We start from the raw sequence: 25,876 nt of genomic DNA on the forward strand, positions 1-25,876 counted from the left end.
AATCAAAGGACAAAGAAAGAAAAAAGAGGAAAAATAACTTTTATAGCTTTAAGGATTCACCTATATTTAATTTAGAATTTAGTGTTTGATAACTTAAATTTCAATTTCTGTATATTTCAGCTGAAGCGCACAGGTAAATATGAAATTTATTATAATGGGTTATGTGAAGATTGTTTTAAGTTCACTTAAATTAGAAGTTATTTTTAAAAGTCTAATAAATGTTAAAAGTGATCGCTCTCAATTATACTGTAATGTTGAATGGCTATAGTCAATGGTTAAATATTAGGGCAAAATCAGTATTGGTATCATTGATAGTGGCCTTCAGTCATAAAAAAAGATGCCATTAAACAAATATTAAAAAATATGCTGTCTTTATGTTGTTTGTACATTAATTTGAAGATTGAATGTGAAATTATTGCAATATAAAAGTATATTTGAAAACTTTAATGTTCGGTGGGATTAACCGCGATTAATTTCAGGAAAATAAGTGATTAATTAGTTATTTTTTTTAATTGATTGACATCACTTATATACTATAAGTATTATTATGTATATTATATACTATACTATAATATAATATAATATAAATATTACTGCAAAAATAACACTGCTTGGGAAGCTTTTCAACAAAATACACTGACAACCAGATCTTTCTCTCTAATTGTAATTATGAAATAAATTGTGAATCAATAGATCACCACAATTTGCATAATAATAGTAACAACAACAGCAACAATAACACCAATAAGTGTGTGCACCACAATAAGCTGCACCACTAATCCTATCAAATTTTACAGATGAAATACAGTGTGGTCTGAGAACACTAGTGAAAATTGTTTTGCATTTTTCTAATTAAGTATTTTTTTTTTTCGTTACAAATTACACAATCAGCATAACAATTTGTGAAAAGTTGATTTGGAAAATTGATTAAAATGTCCCATTATGAGCAAGTTGGTGCACCCCCTTTTTGCCAGAATGCCTCCAAAAGTTTGTTTAAAAACCTGATGACTATGATCTCCAGCATGATTTCAAAATGATCCAAACAGCATCCTGAAGGAACTTCCAACTGTCTGTACATGATCAATGTCACAAATTTACTTGATTAGTTACCTAGAAATAGTCTATTTTTTTTATTATTATTAATCTGAATTGAATGATTTTATTGAATCCTTTTGTAAATTTTGAGGTTTAAATACATTTTTACAACCCAGATTTTTATTGTGGTCTCTTTTGGGTCCCACTAGCATGCTTGTACAGGTGCAATAACACGCAGCATGTGCATTAATCAGTGCAACAAAACATGATACAATGTTAGCTCATTTCAAAACCAACGTGGGCATTAGCGAATGCTGTCAAATCACCTCCTGCCTCCCACCACTATCAACTTAATCCCAAACACTCTTCTGTAGAGATGATGAATTTATCGCGTGTGTGTGGGAAGTCAACTTGGAGAGATACTCGTCAAAATCCTCACTTGTGAGGACATGTAACTTCTTGGTAGGGAGTGATTATTAGTGAGGTAGATAGGTGGGTGACTTATTTGAGAGGACATGAGGAAAGTGTCCTCTCACAGACTGGCTCTGTCATCTTAATTACTTAAACCATTTTAGATACGACCAATTAAGCCAGGCTCCGAATCAAAGGGGCCTCCTTTCAAACTAGGTGCAGGGACAGCTGGGATGAGAGGATGGTTTTAATGATCAATCCACCTTTATATAAAGAAAAAACAGGAAAAGAAAAAAAAGAGGGCTTCTATCAGGAGTGTGGTGGAGCAGAGAATAATAAGAGGAGTTATTCCTCATTAGAGCTCATCATTTTAACAACGCAACGTTACTTGACTTCAGTCATCTGACATCTGTGAAATCGGTTTTTGACAACAGACACTAAAGGCAGCTGTCGGCTTTCAGACCCTCACTTTTATGCAGAAATAAATCATATAAAGCCAAATTTACCTTTAAGAACTTTAAGCAATTTTAAGAATGAAATAAGTAAAATAAATTAGCCACTCCACTGCCAAATTATATTTATATTTCTAATTTAAATTAATTTTTAAAGATAATTTTAATAATAAGCTAAATAAATAAATTAAAAAAAACGCTAAAGGTGTGTTTACATAGATGTTAATGACTAGGTAAAAGAAAAAAAAAATTCTAGCTGGCCTTTACTATATATTAAACAACAATACTAAAACAAACATAGTAGTATTTAATTCAAAAGTTTGGGTTCAACAAGATTTTTTTTTTTTTTTATCTTCTTTGCCTTTATTTAGATAGGATAGGAAGTGAAGTAGGAGAGAGAGAGGGGAACAGGATCAGGAAAAGTCCATAAGCTGGGACTCAAACTTGGGATGCTCATAGTGAAACGGTGCTGCCCACAAGGCCATCGGCGCCAACAAGTTTTTTTTTTTTTTTTTTTTTTTAATAAATAAATAATACTTCACTTTAGCAAAGATGCATTATATTGGTAGACAATATTAGTTAAGATATTTGCATTGTTAATAATGTTTCTTGATCACCAAATCAGCACATTTTAATGATTTCTGGAGAATCATATGACACTGGAGACTGAAGTAATTAATGGCTACTGAACATTCAGCTTTGTCATCACAAGAAAAAATTACATTTTACAAGATATTAAAATAGAATACAGTTATTTTAATTTGTAATAATATTTCACAATATTACTGTTTTTGCTGTATTTTTTATCAAATGCAGCCTTGGTGATCATAAGAGACTAAAAAAAAAAACTTACTGACCAAACTTTTGAACAGTCAATTTTATAAAATATTGCTGACAAAATGAATAATCATCAACTATATGTAGTCAAATGACCAAACGTGTATGTAAAAGTGTATCTCACAGTTCACTAAATGTGTTTGATTCACTAAAAAAGAACTTACTCAGAGTCGTTCATTTAATAGGTGGACTATACCAGCTGTGCTGTACGTCTTTGATTCATGTGAGGCATATTTAAAAACAGATCTCAGTATCCAACCCTACTGATGGGACCCCTAAGATGGGGTTTGGACAGGCCAGTGTAGTATGTACCGCAAGCAGTTAAAATTGTATGATTATTTTATAAGTGAGAACAAAACAAAGTTCCACCTGCCTCCATTAACTGAAGATGTCAGAATCATGTCAGAAACTAGCTTTTTCAACTCAAATTTTAATAGAAATGTCAAAGTAGGTCTTTTATAAACAATTCAATATGATGACTAAACTGCCTTACCTCATATTCATCAAGAAAATACCTCTGGATGAAACATCACAATTTTCCTTAGTCATTATCTGATTTATTCTGAAATCAAAGTGGATTCATGCTGTGAGTGCTTGGAGTGCTTATGATTTCACTGACATGAAGATAAGCCATCAAAATGCAGTTAATTGAGCTATAATGCAGCATCCTTGATAATAGTTTTGAGGTATAAAAGAGTAGTATTTTAGTAACTTTGCTTCACTATGTTGTTACGTCTTGAGACATATTGTGTGTGTCTCGCTTTGCTGGTCCTCTCTCTCTCTCTCTCTTTCTCTCTCTCTCTCAAAGCATTCTTTCTTTCACAGGATTGGATCTTACCAAAGTGATCTCCAGATCTGACTGGTGCTAATGGGACCAAGGAGCAGCAATAAAAGGATCTAATCTGCCTATTGTGTGCACAATTACTATTGCGCTCCCTCGATTTACTATTTCGTTCACTCGATTTGCTAAATCGTGCACACGATTTATAAATCGAGAGAACGAAATAGTAAATTGTGTGCAAGATTTAGCAAATCGAGGGAAAGTATTGTAAATACTCTTTTCCACACTTAGAAGCTGTAGGGGGTGAGTGCCATTTTCTTTTGCAAATATTGTTTTCTCCTGTTTTTCATTAGATAGGGAGTTAGTGTAGCATATTGTATTTTTATTTAGTTTTTCTTTTGTTAGGGAATTTAGTCTTTACTGTTAGGAGCTGACTTGGTGTTTGTTTGTTGTTTTGGCCTTTGCTCACCCCTGAAGTTGTGCTTTTACTCTGTGGTTCTGTAAATAAATGTATGAAGGATCTTTGATTGTTGATTTCATTTTATGTTGCGGCCTTACCCTAGACAGGGTCATAAAAATGTGAACCAATCTGTTGTCTTTAATGAGGAGTCAACTTTCTAGCTGTTTCGTGACACTGGGAATCCAGACTTGGGGCTTCCTCTATGCCCAACAAACAGGCCAAATAAACCAGCTGCCTCCTGTGATGAGTACCAGAACAGTGCACCGCTTGGACTTTCATGTTCAGCATTATTAGAAGTTATACAACCTTAATCTTTTATCAAATCTGCCAACCAGCACTGCAGGGGAGTCTCATTTAGAGAAGGATTAAAATCAACCTCTGCGGGACAAAAGTGTGCATTAATGTTTCCAATATCTCTAGCGCTCTTTCTTCTCCCAACTCTTGTTTTTCGCTGCTGTTTTGTTTTTTATTCATGATCAGCAGATACAATGCTGTGCTCATGCATATTCGATGCCATGCAGAATTAAACGACCCTATTATGGATTTTTGAAAATTACCCTTCATGCAGTGTGTAACACAACTCTAAGGGAATGAAAACATACTGATTTAAAGTTTTAAATCTAAAAGTGCACCATGTATAAAGTTATTGTCTTCCAAAAGAAAGAGTTGACTCAGAGTCATTAAAACGAGTCATTTTTAAAACGAATCTTTAGCTGTGTCAAGGTGACGTCAAACTGAAACATTAGCATATTTATGCCCACCCACTTGTTGCGCGCGCAGACCGGGAAAACTTGAACCTCTCCTCCCTCAAACACCGTAGCGGATTCCGGTGGAGAAGACGCTGTGCTCTGCACTGTGAAGGTACAGTTAGGGTATGTTGAAAAACTCCCAACTCATTTTCTCTTCCAACTTCAAAATCATCCGACATCGCTGCAGAAGCACCGACCCAGTGTTTACAAAGTGAACGTGCAAGGATGGTCAAACACTCTTTCAAAAAAAACAAATGTAAACAACGATGTATGACGATTTTGAAGTTGGAAGATAAAAGTGTTGGGAGTTTTTAGACATACCCTATCTTGAACTGTTGTACACAGAGTATGCATGCGCCTCGCAGAGCTAGACAAGACGAGCAATAAGTTTCGCTTTCACAGTGAAACACACAGCGTCTATACGACATGGCGGCGGCAGCAACAACAATACTACAATGAGAATAAAAGGTACGCCTTCTTTCTTTGCGTGAACATTTGGGCGGCGTTATGCAAATCTTCCCATATACTGATGTAGATATGTGGGGGCGTGTTAGAACAAGTCGTTTCAAGGGCGCGTGGAAAAGTGTTAACTTTTATAAAGAATATCTCTTTGGATTTGAGACTTTAGTCTTTGCAACTTCACAGATCTTCTTTACTCACCAAGAGCTTGTAACACTCCAAAGAGAAAGGAAAATTTTTAATCGCATCATATGACCCCTTTAAAGCATATCTAAAGTAAAACAAGGCTGGTGGAAGCACAGACTGTCAAGCAATGTGCACGTGTCTCACAGCGCAATTTCTGTGCAATGAAGCCCGCCACGTCTCTAGGGCGTACACGTGCCATATGCGGGAAAAATAAACAAGCTCAGAATCGATTCTGAAGTGTTCAAATACAGGGTAAATGACCTAACTAACTTTACCTGTTGTGTCATCTCAGTATCTTTTGGCTGACTGAGAAAGGCTCGTCTAGAGTCAATGCACTCTGCTTTTAGCACTTTAATTTTACTGTAAACTATGGTACAAACTACTAAATGTTTCTGAAATAATTCCTGTTTTTTACCATACACATAACCAATACATAAGTGTGCTTCATCAGGCTTGCATATCACATCTAACCAAATTGAGCATTATTAGGGCTGGGCAATACAGCTACAAAAATTATACTGCTGTTTACAATACAACTTTTGATTTTAATAATGTAATATTAAATGTAGAATTAACATTAACAAAGATTAATACATTTTTTTTTTTTTTTTTGTCACCAAATTATAATTTTTTCTTCAAATTATATATTTTTTTTTTCAACTAGGCTGAATTCAACTGAAGAAGTGACATTTAAGACTTGTAAATTTTTACAAAAGATATATATTTCATTTAAATGCTGACTTATATTGATGAAGAAATTAGGGCTGTGTATCGGCAAGAATCTGGTGATATGATACGTATCACGATACAGGGGTTGCGGTACGATATATTGCGATACTGTAGGCAAAGCAATATATTGGGATATCTCTTATTTTAGGAATAGGATATATTTTTATGAAAGCTGTCATTAAATGCACACCACAATATGCAAACCTTAGAAATAAATAAATAAATAAAAATTGTTTAACCAAAACTGAATTTGCATGAATCAGTCCCTGTAACATTCAGCGTAGGGCTGGGCGATAAAACTATAACAATATGTATCGCGATAGACATGTAATCAATATCAATAAAAAATGTGTTCGATAAAACGTTCTATTTTTTTTTTTCTTCGTCGGAAGAAACCAGAGGATGCGAAGCAAGTTTGGTTGCATGAACAAAGGCACTCGCTCTCTGGTAACCTAGCAACGTAGGAAGTGACATGCTACCAGCCAATCATGTAACAGTTTGGTTGTGCCATATCACTGTCTCGTGTTGGATTCTTCAGTAACAGAACCGGCGTGGAGTGATAAGTTTAAAGCCTAATTTGATCGGTGAGTGGTGTAGATAAGAAGACTGACTGCTGCGCCAATTCTGACAGGCGCCGGCGTATGTTACTGAGAGAATGAGCAGAGAGAGAGCACATGTTACTTCCGGAGTTGGAGGGGGACTCTCATAATGTTTAGAGTGTATTGTTACAGTTTTCTAACTGTCTTGCTCGCGCATATTAATCAAAATTGATATTACCATCAATATCAATTGAGAATTGACACGATGATAGGTCAGAAGACCGAAGATTCACGTGAATCATTCGGAGATTTTTTTCCCTGAATTACCACTGGGTGTGAATTGTACTAAAATAACATTGCCTTATCTTCTCTGAAAAGTGTGCCGCACATTCAGCTGACATAAACCACACTTTAAATAAACGAACAAAACTTATCCAGTGATGAAATGTTTTCTGTGGTGACACAAATCTTGTGCGATGTCCTAACTACCCGGATAATCACACATGCTGTCGCCGCGTCATGATAGGTGCGCCTTATATTTTTCTGCTTTTTTGTCCTTTGCCAATCACACCTATGAATCAGAGGAAGGTTTAAGGATTAGTTCAACCCAAAACGAAAATTTCCTAATCATTTACTCACCCCCAATGCCATCCAAGATATCAATGTCTTTCTTTCTTCAGTGGAAAAGAAATTAAGTTTTTTGAGGAAAACATTTCAGGATTTCTTCTTCATATAATGGACTTCAGTGGCAACCAACTCAGTTGGTTGCTATTGTTTCCTCAAAAAACTTAATTTCTTTTCCACTGAAGAAAGAAAGACATGGATATCTTGGATGGCATTGGGGTGAGTAAATTATTAAGAAATTTTCATTTTGAGGTGAACTAATCCTTTAAGTTTAAAATAAAAATGTTTAAATGTAATATATTTTTCTCCTGGTCCTTATTTTAAATAGGTCTGTAACAATATAAAAACTTCATAATCACGGGAAGAAGGAGGCGAGAACCGGCGAACACTCAAATAAAACTTTAATTACAAAATAAACACAAAACAGCGCGACAGCCCCTCACGGTCGACTGCCGCACACAAACAAAAACCAAACCACAAAATAAAACCCAGGCCTGGTCCTTTCTCGTCCTTCACTGTCGTCCCTCCTCTTTTGTATCCTCCCAATCTCCTCCGTGGGACTCGAGACCGGTGAGTGGAGCAGGTGTCGCTCATTTCCCAATCACTCCACCGGCCTCGCTCCGTTCCCACGGCTCTCGGCCCCGCCCCACTCGTCACAAGGTTATAAAAATATCAATAATTATCGATATCGACCGATATGAAACACTTATTTCGTGATACAGTTTTCAGCCATATCGCCCAGCCCTAATTCAACGTTACTGAAACACTTTTTGTGCAGTATGAGTAAAAGGGGGAAAAATTCAAGTGCTTGCAGGAATCTTTAGTTAAATGTATATGTATAAAATGTATTTTATAAAAATACCACATATATTTTTAGACCCTGCTTTAAAGGATCACCGTTTAAGTTTACAATTGTGACAATGTCATAACATTTTGACCTGAACAAAAAATTACATCTGCTTAATATCAATGAAAAATAAAGTTCTTGCAGGATTCCTAAAGAAAACAAAACAATAAAATAAATACAGATGTTGAACATTCTCAGAACTTTTTCTACTTGGATTTCACAGGTTTTTCAGTTTGTATTTATGTTCCGCGTGGAATCACAGAGACCGCAACGCAAGCACCGCACCGCACCAACTGCACAAAACTCCCCCACCACAAGAGAAAGCTGCAGCCGTGCGGCAACCCTACCACCCGCGTAAGCGGCAGAACCGAGGTGCCACTCGTGCTGCGGTCCTGGGGCAGACGTTACCACAAACGCGCAAATTACATCATACTTCAGCTATGTACACCGAGGTGGAAACTGGCACAATTCTTTCATCTTCCATTACTGGCAGCGAATTATATTAATGCTAATGATAGTGGTGTGCCTTAATGCTAGTATTTCCTGTCACTGTTTAAGTTCAGAGATGAAGACTGCTATAGCGGTCAGGATACGAACTCAAAACGAAACAACTGCCATGAATCTTGTATGATTTTTTCTTTATAAATATCAATATTAAAATATTAAACAACACAACTGTTTTCAACATAGATAATCAACAAATCAGAACAAATCAGAATGATTTCCAAAGGATCGTGTAAGACTGAAGACTGGAAAAATGGCTGCTGAAAATTCAGCTTTGCCACCACAGGGATAAATGAAATTTTAAAATATACTATTTACAATACAGTTATTTTAATAGTAATAATACTTACAATATTGCAGTTTTTATTGCAATTTTGATCAAATATGGTGATCATAAGATCTTTTTTTAAAAACCAAGATGGTATTTAATCATTTTCACTGATAAACACTAACATAACAATAAACAGCTATATTTATCTACACTAGGGCTGCACGATTATGACAAAAATAGTAATTGTTGATTATTCCCTTGAAATTGTAATTTTGATTAATAATTACAATTATAACTTTACGTTGAATGATATTTATACTATGGTTTGAAGCAACTACATGCCATATTTTTATATGAAAATAAACAAGTTGAAAACACTCAAACTGAAAAACGTCTCCAGGTTATGTATGTAAAATGGGTCAATATGATTTGGGAATGCCCCGGCGAAACCACGTACCTTAAGCATGTATGAAATCAGTCCAATAGAGAAGTGAGACGTAACGAGCGTGAGCACCCAGGAAGTATAAAAGCGCATCCAGCAAATGCACATGTTAGCTTTTGCGGAAGCGAGCGCCTGCAGGGATGCAGGGAATATGGCCGAAAGATGCAGAAATGCATTGGGAAAGAGAATACCCACTGCACCATACGAGCAAGTCCCTGTCAAGTGTGTATCTGGTGAGCACATCAAGACGAGAGAACCTGGGACCCTGAAGAAGATGTCAAGTCCAAATTGTAAAATCTGTCAAATGTGTGCAGAGAGGACCAGCCCCGCCCACTGATAAGGCCTTGGAGGCAGCCATACTCCTAGCCGAGTGCGCTCTGACCCCAACAGGTGAATGAAGGCCAGAGGACACGTAGGCCAGTTTGATGGTCTCGACCTCCCACCTACTCATAGTTTGCTTGGTCACAGGAGCCCCCTTTCTTGGGTGGACCAAAGCAAATGAATAACTGATCTGCCTTACGCCACTGGGCAGCTATGCGAACGTAAGCATCCAGTGCTCACACTGGACAAAGCAGATTGAGTCTTTCCTGGCCTGCTTCCAATAAGGGAGGAGGACAAAAGGCTTGCAGCACTACAGGACCCAGCGAAGAAGTAGGCACCTTATGGCTCATTTCCACTGAGCGGTACGGTACAGTATAGTTCAGTACAGTACGATTCGGTATGGGTAACCCTGATCCAGCTTATGTTTCCACTGCCAATAGTACCCTTCTTGATAGGTGTGGTGTATGCCGGAAAGTAGCGATCAATGATGAACCGGGACGATAAGCAGAACTCTGACCCTTTTTGTTAATGTCAGTTTTAATAAACAATAATAGCCCTTATAAAAGTATAAGTACAAAGTATAAGGGGCTTATATAACAATTACATTCTCACCTGAAAAACTCTTTAAACTACATTTCATGACACAATATCAATATTATTTAGAAAATTATGTGGGTTTTTGGGCAATGACGTTTCACAAGTCGACAAGAAGAGACAATAATGCATATTGAGAAATGGCTATTGTACGAGTGAAAATATAAAATCATGAAATACACTGTTATTTTTTTGTGTTTGCACACTCTGATAAATCTTACTCTGTAAATAAGCCCAACACTCATGGACAGCAGAGCGGAACGAAAGAAAGAGAAGCTTTATCCCCTTGTATCACGCAAAAGTGACAATTCTAGTCAACCAATCAATGTTCTGCGGTGAGTTTAGCTCCACCCTTTTGGTACCCTTTGCTGTGTTAGGTACCCCAACAGAAGGGTACCAAAAAGTGGTACGGTACGGTTCGCTATTTTGGTACCATTCACAACTTCTGACAGTGGAAATGAAAATAATTGTGTACCATACTGTACTGTACCGAACCATACCGCTCAGTGGAAACAAGCCATTAGGGACATACCCGGGTCTCAGGTAAAGGAATGCCCTAACCATGCCCGGGGGCAAACTCCAGGCACAATACAGCGAGTGCCTGAAGATCCCCTGTCCTCTTCAGTGAGAGTGTAGTGAGTAAGAAGATCGTCTGCAGCGTGAGGAACTTGTCAGGATATCTTCAATTGGTTCAAAAGGAGCATTGGGCAAAGTCTCCAGAACTACCGCCATGTCCCATGAGGGCACCTTGGTGTGCTGTACTGGCCTTAGCCTCTGATTGCCACAGAGGAAACGTGTAACTAATGGGTGTCTTCCCAATGACTGACCATCTAGAAGAGAGTGGTAAGCAGCTATGGCCGCAATGTACACCGTCAGAGTGGAGGGAGATAACCCTGTGGAGAAATGCTCCTGCAGAAATTCCAGAACTGTACCAACTTGGCAGTTGACTGGGTCCTGCTATCACTGTCTGCACCAAGAATTGAAAAGTTTCCATTTTGAAGCATACAGTTTCCTCATAGTGAGAGCTCTGGACTGGAGCATGGTCTCAACAACCCGAGTTGAGAGACCGGATGCTAGGAGCTGTGCCCCCTCAGGGGCCATGCCCAGTTTCCATTACTCCGGGCAGGGGTCAAGAATGGTGCCCCGCCTGAGAGAGGAGACCCTTCCTGATCGGGATCTCCAGTGGAGAGCCGTCGAGGAGGGACAGAAGGTACAAGACCCATACTCGGGCCAGCTAGAACGGGGCCACTAACATAAGATGGACCCATCCTGCCGTACTCTCTCCAGAACTCCCGGGAGCAGAGCGATTGGGGGAAAGGCTTACAGATGGAGCTTTGGCCTGTCTACATCATGGCATCCAGCCCAACTGGAGCTGGATGCGTGAGGGAGAACCAGAGCGGACAGTGTGTCGCTTCCTGCTATGCAAATAGATCCACTTCTGCCTGGCCGAACTCACTCCATAGGAGCTCCACCATCTTTGGGTGGAGCCTCCATTCCCCAGGCCTCAGCCCCTGTCTCGACAGGATGTCTGCTCCCTGATTGAAGTGACCAGGACTGTAGACTGCTCTGATAGAGAGGAGCTTTCCCTGAACCCACAGGAGGATCTGGTGCACCAGCCTGTAAAGGGGCCGTGAGCACAGACCCTCTTTCCGGTTGATGTAGGATACTACCGATGTGTCATGATGCCCCCTATTTCTGCCCCTTAGGTTGTTTTAGAGCTCAAAACAAGGCCAACATCTCCAGGCAGTTTATGTGTCACGTGAGACAATGGCCTTCCCAGCGACCTTGAGCGGAGCATCCACTAAAGGCCACACATTGGACACAGCTGCCAACAGACCCAACAGTCTCTGAAACAGTTTGACAGTGAGTGACTGGCCTTCTCTCACTCCCCTTATAGCTGTGAGAATCAATTTGATACAACCAGGAAACAACTGTGCCTGCATCTTTGTTAAATCCCACACCATGCCCAGATAAGTGGTCCTCTTTAGTGGAGAAAGCACACTTTTCTTGGTGTTGAGCCGTAACCCCAGCTCTTTCAAACTGGCGAGGATGACATTTCTTTCCGAGCTGCCAACTGCTCCAACTGAGCTAGTATCAACCAATCGTATGTAGTTGAGTATGCAGATGCCCTGGAGTCACAACGGAGCCAGAGTAGCATCCACACACTTGGTGAAAGTTCAGGGTGAGAGTGACAGGCCGAACGGCCGAACTTTCGTCCCCGAAAGCAAACCTCAGGAACCTCCTGTGTTGAGGAAGGATGGATACGTGGAAGTATGTGTCTTTGAGATTTATTGTGACAAAACAAGTCCTCTGACCTGATTTGACATACGATCTGTTTGACAGTGAGCATCTTGAACCAAAACCGTTTGATAGCGCGGTTCAAAAGACGCAGATATATGATGGGACGCAACCCTCCATCCTTCTACGGAACGATGAAGTAACGGCTGTAGAACCCTGACTCTCTTGAGAGAGGAGGAACTCGTTCTATGGCCTCCTTCTTTCCTCAAGTGTCTAGAGGAGCCACTTTGGTGCCCTGAAGTGGATAACTGGCAGGGAACGACTGACCTGACTGCTCTAGTGCCCTCACTTGAGGGGGCGAGCTTTCCCGTGCCGTACCGTCGCCGGGCGACAGCTGGGAAATTTGCTCGTCGGAGCTCACTGAGCCCTGAAGCACCGAGGGTTCCAGGGGTATCAGTGAAGATCCCTGAGAGCACTGAGGAGGATTGGGCACCATGTACTGAGGTGTGTACCTCTCCTCCCCAGGGTTGGCTTCAGTACATGGTCTTGCCAGGGCATTCCCAAAGCATTTCGATGCAACTCGAGTTCCTGAAGAGGAACTTGTACTGCTTTTCTATAGTACTAAGCCTCAAATGTGAACTATACATTGGATTGGTTTCTTCTTTAAATAATAAAAAAAGTTTAAAAAATAAATAATAATAATAATAAAAATGCATTTTATTATATAAATTAAAACAGTGGACAAACCTGCAGAAAGAAAAAAAAAACAAGCACTCAAAATAACATAAGTGGACTTTGAACGATTAATTGCTGCTTTAAGCAATTATGTAATTGTGGCATCAGTAATTGTAATGATGTTTATTTGATGATTTAAGCAATTATGTAATTGTGGCATCAGTAATTGTGTGGGTTCAAAAATGCAGATGTTGCGGAAGGAAAACGCAAAACATCATCCTTCTACTACGAGAAAAGAAATCTCAAACTTTGACTCACTGAGAGAGGAGGAACAAATGCGTATGCTGCCTTCTTTCCTCAAGTTCTAGAGGAGCTTGGTGCCTTTGAATGGATAAATGCACAGTAATGTTTTAATGATGTAGAATCTGATTATACTAGACTACTACTGCTCTCTGCTTGAGTGGATAAATGCGAGCATTCCCGTGCCTAAGCCGACACACATTTTTAAACAAACTGATCCGTGAAGCACCGTGTTCTAAAAATGGACTTTAAACCTGAGGATGCCATGAGGAAACTTTTTCTGAGGTAATGACACAGGGTGGCTTAATGAGTTTAGAATCTGTGCAAAACTGAAGAAGAAATATTGTGCTTTTCAGTAGTAATATGCGGAAACTGCCATATAAACTGGCAAACTAAACTTTAATAATAAACAGCTGTAATAAAAAAAAAATTTAATAATATAAATAAAAATATAAAATAAAACTGCAGTTTATGATTGTGCGGATGCATCAGGAATAAACAAATGGAGTTTGAAACGATTAATTGCTGCTTTAAGCAATATGTAAGGGTGCGTAGCAGTCAAATCTTGATTATAAATTCGGATATAATAGTGAACTAATCTACACACATTTTTACATCTCAACATTATTATGATTCTAATTTTATGCATGATGAATGCAATGAAGACAAGATGAAACTTTTTCTGATGACACAAATAGTTTAATTGATTTTCATGATGTTGCGGAATTTTATATAGTCAGCAAAATCATCACATATATTGTGAACATTCTTTACATCACTTAGACCTAGGGTTTATGCATGATGAATGCATGAAGAAAGAAAGAATGAATGAATGAATGAATGAATGATATCTGTACCATTATATATTTTCTTTAATATCAGCAATAATTTAAAAAATCCATGCTTGGAGTGAGCTATTTAGAATTATCACAAACTATACCATCATGAAATCTAATTTGCAGGAGGAGGAGATCACATTACACAGTAACTGGCACAGAATGAAACCCAAAACTCAAAATGTAGACTATATCCCAATATATATGCTCAAGTCCCAAAGATGTCTAGGCCTATATTAAAACAATAGAATAGTTCACTCCTTATATTGATAAACAGGTCTATATAGAGACAATATTAGGCTCAGTGCCTAAACACTTCTGCTACACAACACAATGCTATTTACAGTAATATATTAATACAGACGCAGAAATAAATATGTTAGTGGGAAACAGGCCTGATAGCAAACAGTGTAATTTTTATGAAGATCATTGTATTTAATAGATTTCAGTTAGGACTCTGTTCAGCTTATTTACAAAGCACATATCTTATCATATCTACCGGTCCTCATAATCAAGTATTCTGATGTTGTCTTGGGATCTCCAAAAGCATTTTCAACTAACAAATTAAACATTTACATTTTTCACTGTGCACTCAGCATTAGCAACTCCTGCAGGGTTGAAGAGTCAAGGCAAAGACCAAAGGGAGGCTCCCTTCCAACAAATTAATCCCTGAGAAATCCAGAGCCGAGTGCTGCCTGTACACCCTTCTATTCCCTCAATAAAGAAGAATGACTTACGCCACTACTCGTCCACACCTCGCCAAATGGCACGCACATGCACATGCTTTCCTTCGGCTACCCACCCGAAACTCTTCTTTGCCTTGACTGTGACTGTTGCCATGGAGACAGTGCTTACCTCAGCGCTTCGCGAAGTGCCCCACGCTCGCTCAAAGTCGTGTGCTTGATGTCATCAAAGTTGTTCTCCAAATTCACACAAGACTGTGGGAATGAAGCACACAGAGACATTGGTGGGACAAAGAAGCACATTTACTAAAATTTTTAGGGTGTATTTTAACAAAAACAATGACATTTATGTCAGTGTGTCAGTAATGCAATGAATTTCAGGAGGACAACGTTATAGAGGGAATAATTTTAAGCTAATTTCATGGCTAGAATTTTATGAATGATCTAATATAAAGTATGTCAAAATTATTTATGATTGCTTTACTCTTTGTTTAGGTTGCTATAAATATAATCATCTAATAATTTATTTATTTATTATGAATTTTCATCATTATAAAATATGTATGACTTACTTTATTCTGTGGAACACAAAAGAAAATATCTTGAAGAATGTTGACCATTGGTGACCATTAAAAAAATTAAAAAACTGAGACATTTCTTAAAATATCTTCTACTGTATGTTCCACAGAATAAACAAAGTCATACAGTTTTGGAAATTAGAATGACATGAGTTGAATTGACATAAATAGAAATACATTTTCATTTTTGGTTTCAAGTTAAAGTTTTCTTTTTAAAAAAAAAAAAAAAATGTTAAGAAACACCCAAATATTTTAGAATATTTCATTACTTTTTTAAATAAAAATTAATAATAATAATATTATAATGTTTTGTGAAAGTGCACAAACTTCTTTCTATTTTGTGGCAAGTTAAAAAAAAATATGCATTATGATCCTGAAACTTCTCTCATATAATGTGAAGAATTAAAACTGTTTAGTGTTTTATAATCACTTCCTTTTGGTGGATTTAAACAACAAACTGTAAATGTATGACTTATTTATAGAACACAAAAAATATACTGATATATAATAAATAAATAAATATACTGAGTGATCATAAAAGACTAAACAGTTTTAATTATTCACATTATATGAGAGAAGATTCAGAGTCATAATTCATATTTTCACCTAGCACAAAATAGAAAAAAAAGTTTGTGCATACATTATATTATTAATATTAATTTATATAAAAAATACAGTAATTTTTTATTATTTTTCTTTTTTTTTTAATTAGCAATCAGAACTTATTTTTTAACAGATCATTAGTTTATATTTTTTTTTGTATTTTTATATATTTTTATATATATATATATATATATATTCACATGGATAGAAATATGAGATAATGTTCTTGTTAATGTTTACTAATAAACTTACTAAAAATTACCTAATGATTAACATTATGATTATTTAATTAAATCGAAATGCTTACAAATGTCAGTAAACCTTCAGTTCATATGATCTCCATTTGTTGGTCTTTGTTTGATGTGCAGACCTCTATATACATGTCTTACTTAATAATCTATTCATTATCTGTTCATGTTTTGTTCATCTAAAGTGGAAACTATTCATCATTTGCATTTGTTTATAAATGTTTACTAATCACTAATACCTTTATGGGCAGTCATCTCAATGGCAAAAATGGTCCTGAAAGACCTGAATTTATCCTATTCAGACATCTTTACTAATCATTTATTAATCATCTGTTCATGTTTTTGCAGTAACCAATCTAAGTTGTAACTATTCATCATCTGTAAATGTTTATAAATGATTACTTTGGTATTTTTATGGGCATTGGACTTTTAGCTACTGTAACAAGGTTTGTGTAAAGGGTGGCTGGTTAAGTTTAGCTAAATGCTTGCTAAAGACGTAACAGATTGTAATTTTGGTGCAGAAAAAAAAATGTTTTTTTGTTTCATAAATAATATTATTATTATATTCTTTATTTTATTATTAAGGAGGATTTTTTTTGTATTATATAATAAACAGGAGAAAACACATATTTTTTAAAAGAAAATACTTGTTTATTTATTAAAACAATATAATATAAACAGATTGAACAGTGTTCCCTTGTAATAATCAAACTGACCCCTGTTCACTGTTGACCCTTTAACGGACCCTTAAACCTACCCATACCACCAAACCTGTCCCTAACCTTACCTGTATCACACCTTTTAATCATTTTATAACATCTGTTAAAATCATTTGTAGATTTTCAGTAAGTGCTTGATCATATGGAATTGAAAATTGAATGTCAATTGTAAGCATTTAACTTACACTAAATAATGGTTTTTAACACTATCTAATGTTTAATAAGTGTATTAACAAACATAAACAAGAACATTATCTCACATTTCTAACTATTTGAATATATATTAACTAATGATCCATTAAACATTATATAATATGATTAATGAAAGTTATTATAAAGTGTTACCAAAAATACAATAAAATATTCTGTAAATAAGAGAACTGCTGAGAAAAACAGGAATCCTTAAAGGATACTCCACCCCAAAATGAAAATTTTGTCATTAATCACTTACCCCCATGTTGTTCCAAACCTGTAAAAGCTCAGTTCATCTTCGAGCACAAATTAAGATATTTTGGATGAAAACCTGGAGGCCTGTTACTGTCCTATTGACTGCCAAGTAAAAAACAGTGTCAAGGTCCAAAAAATATATGATAATCGTCGTCAGAATACTACATCTGCCATCAGACGTGCAATCTGGGTTATATGAAGCGACAGGAACACATTTTGTAAGCGAAGAAAGCAAAAATAATGACTTTATTCAACAATTCCTTTGTCAACAATCTCCTCTGTGTCTCTCCATATCACCTTATGCTACGTATGATCTGCTGTATCATCCACGCTATTTCATTATTTTTGTTTTCTTCGCATACAAAAAGTGTTCCCATCACTTCATATAAACCAGATTGCACATCTGATGGCAGATGGAGTATTCTAATGACGACTTCCATACCTTTTATGGACCTTGACACTGCTATTTAATTGGCAGTCAATGGGACAGTCACAAGCCTCCAGGTTTTCATCCAAAATATCTTAAATTGTGTACCGAAGACAAACTGAGCTTTTACATGTTGACATGGGGGTAAGTGACAAAATTTTCATTTTGGGGTGGAGTATCCCTTTAACGTATAAAGGAAACCAAACATCCTCTAAACAGTTCTAAATCGTGAGGAACATATGGAATATTCCATAGGCTGTAGATTTAAATATGACCACGCTGAAGGATTATGTAGTTGAGCAGTCTGTTCAGAGATTATCCTGCTTTTAAAGATTTAGGAGTTTCTGCTTTAAAACGGGAGGATTAATTGGTGCCATTTAACACTGTAACATGACATGACTAACATTATCAGAGAGGCATTAAAGAGGATTCTGCCAACCCCTCCCTTTTTAAAAAAAGCAAAGTTCAAGCTGCTTAAGCTGTTTTCTTTATTCCATAAGCTAATACAGTTTCACAGAAGCCATTGTGACAACTGACTTAAGCTATTTAATGAAATTCAAAGGGATGAGCATCCTGGAAATTCCCCCGCACATATATACGGCCGGGGCGCCAAGAAAATAAAATCACAACATGATTGAGATTGAGGCTAACTCGATTTCACACACTGAGTTAATTTATGGCATGAGAGAGAGTTACTACATTTTATTATAACACAAATGGGTGGTGCATAAGAAACCTATCCAGCGAGCCATCTGATATTCTGCTACAGTTCTTTTATGAACCTCCACTGGATTCCGTTCTTCAGCTGGCAACCTTGTGTTGCAGAAACCTCCAGAACTGAGTCTGTTTTACAATGCACATCTTATTTTTTATTTTTTTTAAATTGTGCCTCAAAATGATGCATTGATTTCTACAAGAAGAATTCATAAGATTTCAAAGAATATTGTATGATAACCTCACCAAATTCAAACATCTGACTATAATTTTGATTTGATAGCAGAATATGTGAGCGGTGTGGAGAAGCAGAGTTGCATGTTTTTGCCTTGAGTGAAAAGTGTTTTTTTTTTATTTTTTTTATTTGGAGCATGTTTTTGCTGTCTCCACGATCAATGGATCACTGCTCTATCACAAGCAGAACACATGTTAACAACCCATAATACCAGTGAATGTCACCAATACAGATGGGTGGATCAATCTTGAAGTACTTTTGATACCGATGCTTTATCAAGATGATCAGTCCTCAAATAAAGCTACCAATCTTACGAGTTTAGTTAGAGTAAGTAGTGGTTTAATCATTAAAGTTTGTGTGCATCACAATTTTTAAAAGGAGTATTAGAATAACAGCATGAATGATTTCTGAATGATCATGTGAAACTGGAATAATGGCTGCCGAAAATTCAGCTATCCCCTCACAGGAATAAATACATTTTTTACAGTTTAAACTGTAATCATATTTCACAACATTATTGTTTTGACTGTATTTTTTCAATGAATGAGTGAATGAATTTATGTATGTTGGTATATCACCCATCCTGTCACATGTGTATGTTCTGTTTTGGTTAAGTTCTAGTGTTCCTTGTTCCTGTGTTTAGTTTGATCACATTTCATAATGTGTGATCATGTGTTCCCATAGCAACCTATTGTGTCCACCTGTTCCAGATTTATATGGTTAGTGTTCTTAGTCCTGAACACTAAAATGTTCTTCTCAAATATGCAAACAACATTTAAAATTGGTAGCATGTAACTGTCAAACCCCATCCTAGATATGAGTGTAGTCAACATATCAAACAACCACATCCTCATACTAAGTGCCTTGCTACTGTGTGGAAATTGAACAAACATGAATTCACTTATATGCCCACATGTTAATAGTAATAATATTAATAATAATAATAATAACAATAATAATAATAAACTGAATGTTTGTGATGGAGTCAAATCACAGTGTGTTTCTCCACACTGGGAACAACCGAGGAGTGGGCGATGGAGAACCCGGTGTGGTATTGAAATGGAGTAATTTCAGAATGCTTAGTTGTTTCAGTCCACTCACATATTCTTTCTGATACAATCACACATTTTTATATAGATAATTGTATATATGTATTTTTTTCTTATATCATATAAAGCACCATGTGTTATTTTCTGTTGTCATTTCAAATGCAAAAATACTTGACCTTGGTCAACCCCAATCCCAAAGCTTCTGTGTGGTATTAAAACTCATCTGTGTGGTAAAATGAAACATAATTACATTTCCAATTACACTGCGCATTGTTGGGACTGGGATAACCATTGACATTTTCTCTTGAAATTATGTGTAGCATTTTCCCCTGCAAAGGATTAGTCTAATCCAACATCTTGGGGGCTTTATTATTATTAATTAGACAAAATGCTTAGTGCTGGGAATTGGTAGTATAATTTAACAGCTAATTAATATGCAAGCTCTGGAAACAAGATTTGGTATTTCATCAACACAGTCGCCACATGGTGAAAAAGCATTTAAAATGAACATTTGAATATGCTTATGAGCCTTGACTCACAGGGCTCAAAGGATATGATAATAATTGAGAGAGAAATTGAGAAATTTTGTATATTTAATCCACTTGGGTTTTTTTTTTTTTTGGGGGGGGGGGGTGCTTATGATGCATTTTCATAATGTCTCCTTTAGGCTTTTGCTGCAATTTTCTGATGCGTGCTTAAGAATTACTCTCTGACAAATTGTAAGCAAAAGAGCAGAAGGAGTCAAAATTTGAATCTCTACAATAATTGGACAAACTAGGTGACTGGAACTAATTGTAGAATTATAGTCTTCGGCCCTATTATTGCTCATCAGAGTAATATGATCAAAGCCATTGCCAACATAATCTTTGAATCACCACCATAAACTACATCACAGAGTACTCATTATCATTGGTAAACTGGGATGAAGTTTGCTCTCAGAAGAGGATATGATGGATACAGCTTCCAGGAGATTCAGAGAACCAGCACTAACAATCTTGACAGCTCATTGTTATTCTTCTTCAACCTCTAATTTTCATCATGCTGAGAAGTAAATTGTGACCGTAACACATTGTGACAATCAGCAGCATGTAAACTTTCCACAAACAAGGAAAAACATGTAAGTTCAGAAAGCCGTGACAGGGGCTTTTCTTCCCATTGGCTGTTTCTTTAATATTAAATGTAAAACTCAGTTTTTTTGTTTTTAACAATACTTACATCACAGCTCCTCTCTGGGTTTCTCTTCCAGTGCTTCTTCTCATTCTTCTTAGAGGCAGTGGAATGTAGATTTGCGTGGGTCTTCACCCTTGGGTTCAAGGCGAGGATACTCTGAAGAACAATTATACATAATCAAGATTGTTAAAAGATCAAAGGTCAGTCCATGTAAGATCTTTGTTGAATGTATAATGTGTGTGTGTGTGTGTGTGTGTGTGTGTGTGTGTGTGTGTGTGTGTAAAGTGAACAAGAAATTTAACCACTGTAATGGATCTACAAAATCACAAACTATTATCATTATTAAACTTTGTTAAATGCTGTTAAAACTGATGCATGTTACATAATCAGATTATTCTTCAAGTCTAGATCTTCAAGTAATAGTAATGAGTAAAGTATCCCAGTAGGCATACTTGTTGGATTTATTGCTTAATTTATAAGTTAATTTTCACAAGTGAGTTTCAATGCTTTTTCTTTTTTTTTTTTACCTAACATAGGGTAAGCTGGGCAAGATGGCCCTCTTAAGGACTATGTGCATTTATTATAAACTGAAAGATATTTAGATATAAGTTTAGCATGTGAAGGATGATGGCACATCAGCCAATGTGTTATTAAGAGAAATAAATAGAAACATTTGCTCACTTAGTTATATTATTCTAGCACAAAATTTTAAATTATTCAAAGAAGAATTTACTTTTGACTTTTATAGTTTTTATTTCTTATTTAATATACATTTGGAATTACTAATTTTGGAAGAAAATTACAAAAAGTATTAGCTTCTGTGTCTTCATCAAGCACTCTGTGTGTGGCAGTCTAAAATATTTGTTGTTTGTCATTGCCAGAGCACAATCACAACAATATGTGGTGAGCAAGAAAAGGCAACACTTTTGACTGTGTGTTCTTCTCTGTCCATGCTAAACATTACAGGTGCAAATACACACAATCATTGTGTTGTTTGTTTGGGAGCGGAGCACGCATTGTCAGCTCTCGAGGGGGCTGACTGTGTGCATCATGCTCCCGCTGTAAATGCTCCACTCCTGCCAGGCACATTTCGAGGGGTGTGTCCTTGTTTGCTGTCTTTGTGGTTTCGGTCCCACTGTTGCTGAGGCACAGTGGTGAATGAGATCACAGGGATCACATATGGATCTACCGGAGAAGCTGGAGACGGGCTTCACCCTTTCTCTTCCTTCACCCCTGGATCTAACACTCTCTCTCGGGTTCGGAAGCCTGTGGTGTGGTCTCTTCTCCCTCCAAATGTGAGAGCTAGATGTTGCAGTTATCTTTCTCTGAGGAGGTTGATGTTTTTAGCATTGATACAGAAGAGATTGAAGACTTGCCACCTCAGTCTCTTGCATATGAGCAGACTGCATTTTAGATTGCGGGTAATGTGTGGTTTGTTTGGGAGCATTAGCTCTTGAGGGGCTGGCTGTATTCACTCATAAAATGTCCCTCTTCAGCCCTTATGTTGCAAATTATTCTAATGGTAGGGGGCAGAATGAGCAGGGCTGTAGGGCAATGCCTAAAGTGGGACAGATGCTTGTGAACTATCTGTCCCCAATACAGCATCGTCCCTGAAAGCCTTGACATTACAAGGCCTACACGGCGGACCCAGGTCTCAGGGGCTGCTGGGCGGAAGCCCCTGCTGTGGGCCAGCTCCTCATATTGGCACAGCAAGAAGTCCCGATTCCAGTGGCGTCAGACTTCTTAGGGCAGGTCACTCTGGGGAAGAGTGACTACTCCAAATACACCAGACTGACTACTCCAAATACACCAGAAGTCTTTAGAGACTGGTTCCCTTAGTAGACTTCTTGGTAGCATGGAAAAATGGTGTCTCAATGGTTCCTGCCTTTGGTGTGCCCCAGGCAGTCTCTGGTAGTGGAACAGGAAGTAGTTACTCTTGTGAGCAAGGAGGCCACAGAATGTGTTCCTTCTCTCAAGAGGGTGTCCGGGTTCTAAATCCGGTACTTCATTGTTCCATGGAAGGATGGGGGATTGCATCCGATTCTAGGTCTGTGCAGACTGAAACATTCTGTCAAAACATTCATATTCAAGATGCTGACATTGAAACAGGTTGTGACTCAAATCAGATTCGAGGACTGGTTTGTCACCATAGAGGACACATACATCCATGTATCCATCCTTCATCAACACAGGAAGTTCCTGAGGTTTGCTTTTGGGGGCAAAGCATTCCAATATTGGTGATGGTTTGTCACCATAGAGGACACATACATCCATGTATCCAGGTTCCTGAGGTTTGCTTTTGGGGGCAAAGCATTCCAATATTTGGGTTCTTTGTTTTTGTGTTGTAACTGTCACCCCACACCCCAGGGCATCCATGTATTAAATTACATCAATGATTGGTTGATATTAGCTCAATCATAGATGTCGTTCTCGCTCACATGAAAGAGCTGGGGTTAAGGTGGAACACCAAGACAAGTGTGCTTTCTCCAGTACAGAGAACCACTTTTCTCTATGTTGTATGGATTTCAACAACAATGCAGGCACATTTGTCTCCTGCTTGTTTTATTTGATTCCCACAGCTGTAAACAGTGTGAAGCTAGGCCAGTCACTCACTGTAATACAGTTCCAGAGACTGTTGGGTCGGAATGCAGCAGCATTCAAAGTGATATCTTTTGGCCTGCTGGACCTTTGCAGTGGTAGAACAGGACCAAGGGGTTTTCCTTGATGGGCAACCTGCTTTGCATGATCACTTTGGTCTCCTACATTAACCACTAGAGGGGTCTGCGCTCGCATTCCAAATACATGTTGGCACACCAGATCCTCCAATAGACTCAAGGAAAAATTCAATTTACATCCTAGTGTCCCTCCTCGATGGCTCTCCCTAGGAGATTCCAGTCAGGAGGGACCCTCTGACTCGGTCAGGGTATGGAATTGTTCATCCCCACCTGGAATTATGAGTTTGGCATCTGAGAGGGCCCAACTCATAGACTCTGTTTTTTTTAGCTGAGATTGTTGAGACCATACTTCTCTTCAGAGCTCCCTCCACGAGGAAACTGTATTCCTTCAAGTGGTTTGTGTTCACTTCATGGTGCAGAAATTCGTTTCAGTTCTGGAGTTCCTGAAGGGATGGTTCTCTGCAGGGTTGACCCCTCCACGCCATACCTGCCTACCACGCCCCTTTGGGTGGTCAGTTATTGGGAAGAAACCCATTGGTAACATGTTTCCTTTGTGGAGCTTGAGGCGAGGATAAGTATGGTGGCTTCTAAAGCCTTTTCTCAGGGTTTTCCATGCAAGGTGTGTTATGTGTGTGTGACTGGTCCTTTCCACTCACATTTGTTAGATTTTATAATCTACATTTGGATACCACTCCAGACTCTCAGGTGCTTCTGTTTTAGCTGTGCTCACTATGATTTCACACTAGAAGGGGAACATCTCTAGGTTACATATGTATGCATGGTTCCCCGAGGGAAACAACTCCCTGCCATACTTCCTGCATCTCTGCGAGGGGCTTGCTTCGACCTATCAGAGGCTAACGCTGTTTGTTTTGGATGCACTTTTAAGCTTCCTAGTTTTTACGTCACCCCGCCAGTGATGTCTTGCCATTCCACTGGACTGATTTCACACATGCTTCAGGAGACAGTCATGCAAAGCGTTTGTGACGCACCACCGCTTTCCCCTCAGGGAACCATGGTTACATACGTAACCTAGAGACATCCATTGAAATAATGAATAATAACCTAATTAATTAATTTATGTATTGAATTTATAATTAGGGGTTCAACGGGTTGTAGTTGATCCATGATCCGTACAGACCTCATGGTTTGGCATGCATGTGGTTCATAAATTAATTGTAAAGTTTAACATTACAGAGTAATACATGTGTTAGACATACCAATTTAAACATTTAAACAAGCAATTTAAACCCATTTAAGTGCAAGAAGAGGTGAAAAAAATTAATTCGGTACTCACACGCTGTTTTCTGTACACACACACTCAAAGCACACTCTCAGAGAGCTTAATTTCAGACAGCGCGCGAACACAGAATTCAGTTCTCTTTCATGTCTCCTTGGACACACACATAAAATGATTGCTGTCTGTGTCATTTATGTTAATCAAACAACAAAATACAGCTTTAATGTATATTTAATCACCGATAATATTTAATTTTTACAGTGAAAACTACTCCACTAATCTAAAAATACTGATGTGTCCACAAATCCCTCATTAACAAACAGACACACACACATATTCAAAATGGTATTCAAGACAATACAATGCTATAGATCAGTATTTTCCAGAGACACATAACTAGAACAATTAACTTCAAAACTGTTTAAATCCCACAAATGTTGATATCCAGATTAAATGAAAAAATTAAAAATAACAACCATTCATCAAAAGTTTTGAGATGAGATTTTGTGCCGTCTATGGCCAAAAGAAAAAAATTAAGGTGGGGGCAGGGTTATCTTGCCAAAGAGGGCAGCTTACCCCATGTTTCAAGCACTTTAAGCACCTTGTACAAACCCTGATATATCCAGTATTGGGACATTACACATTGTACCTTGTGAATTCTGTATAAAAATAGTCATATTATTGTTTATAGTACTCCCTATATATCATTGCATGCAATATTTTTTTTTTTTTTTGTGATAAACATGCCACAAGTAGCACTTCTGAAATAATACAAGAAAAAAGCCTGCATGCCAAACATGC

The 25,876-nt window shown here is 37.5% G+C and overlaps 1 protein-coding gene across 1 annotated transcript in view; it reads right to left on the reverse strand.

Annotated features, from left to right (window-relative positions):
* The window catches only part of dpydb (dihydropyrimidine dehydrogenase b), a 157,911-nt gene that overhangs the window by 104,543 nt on the left and 27,492 nt on the right, over positions 1 to 25,876 (reverse strand). Inside the window, exons 3-4 of the mRNA XM_042771862.1 lie at positions 21,209 to 21,319; positions 15,146 to 15,228 (exon numbers count right to left, since the gene is read on the reverse strand). Coding sequence (XP_042627796.1) covers positions 15,146 to 15,228; positions 21,209 to 21,319 — 194 coding nt within the window. The remainder of the gene's footprint in view (positions 1 to 15,145; positions 15,229 to 21,208; positions 21,320 to 25,876) is intronic.

Source organism: Cyprinus carpio, chromosome A2 (genome assembly GCF_018340385.1).
Source record: "Cyprinus carpio isolate SPL01 chromosome A2, ASM1834038v1, whole genome shotgun sequence".
In the NCBI taxonomy this organism is placed as follows: domain Eukaryota; kingdom Metazoa; phylum Chordata; class Actinopteri; order Cypriniformes; family Cyprinidae; genus Cyprinus; species Cyprinus carpio.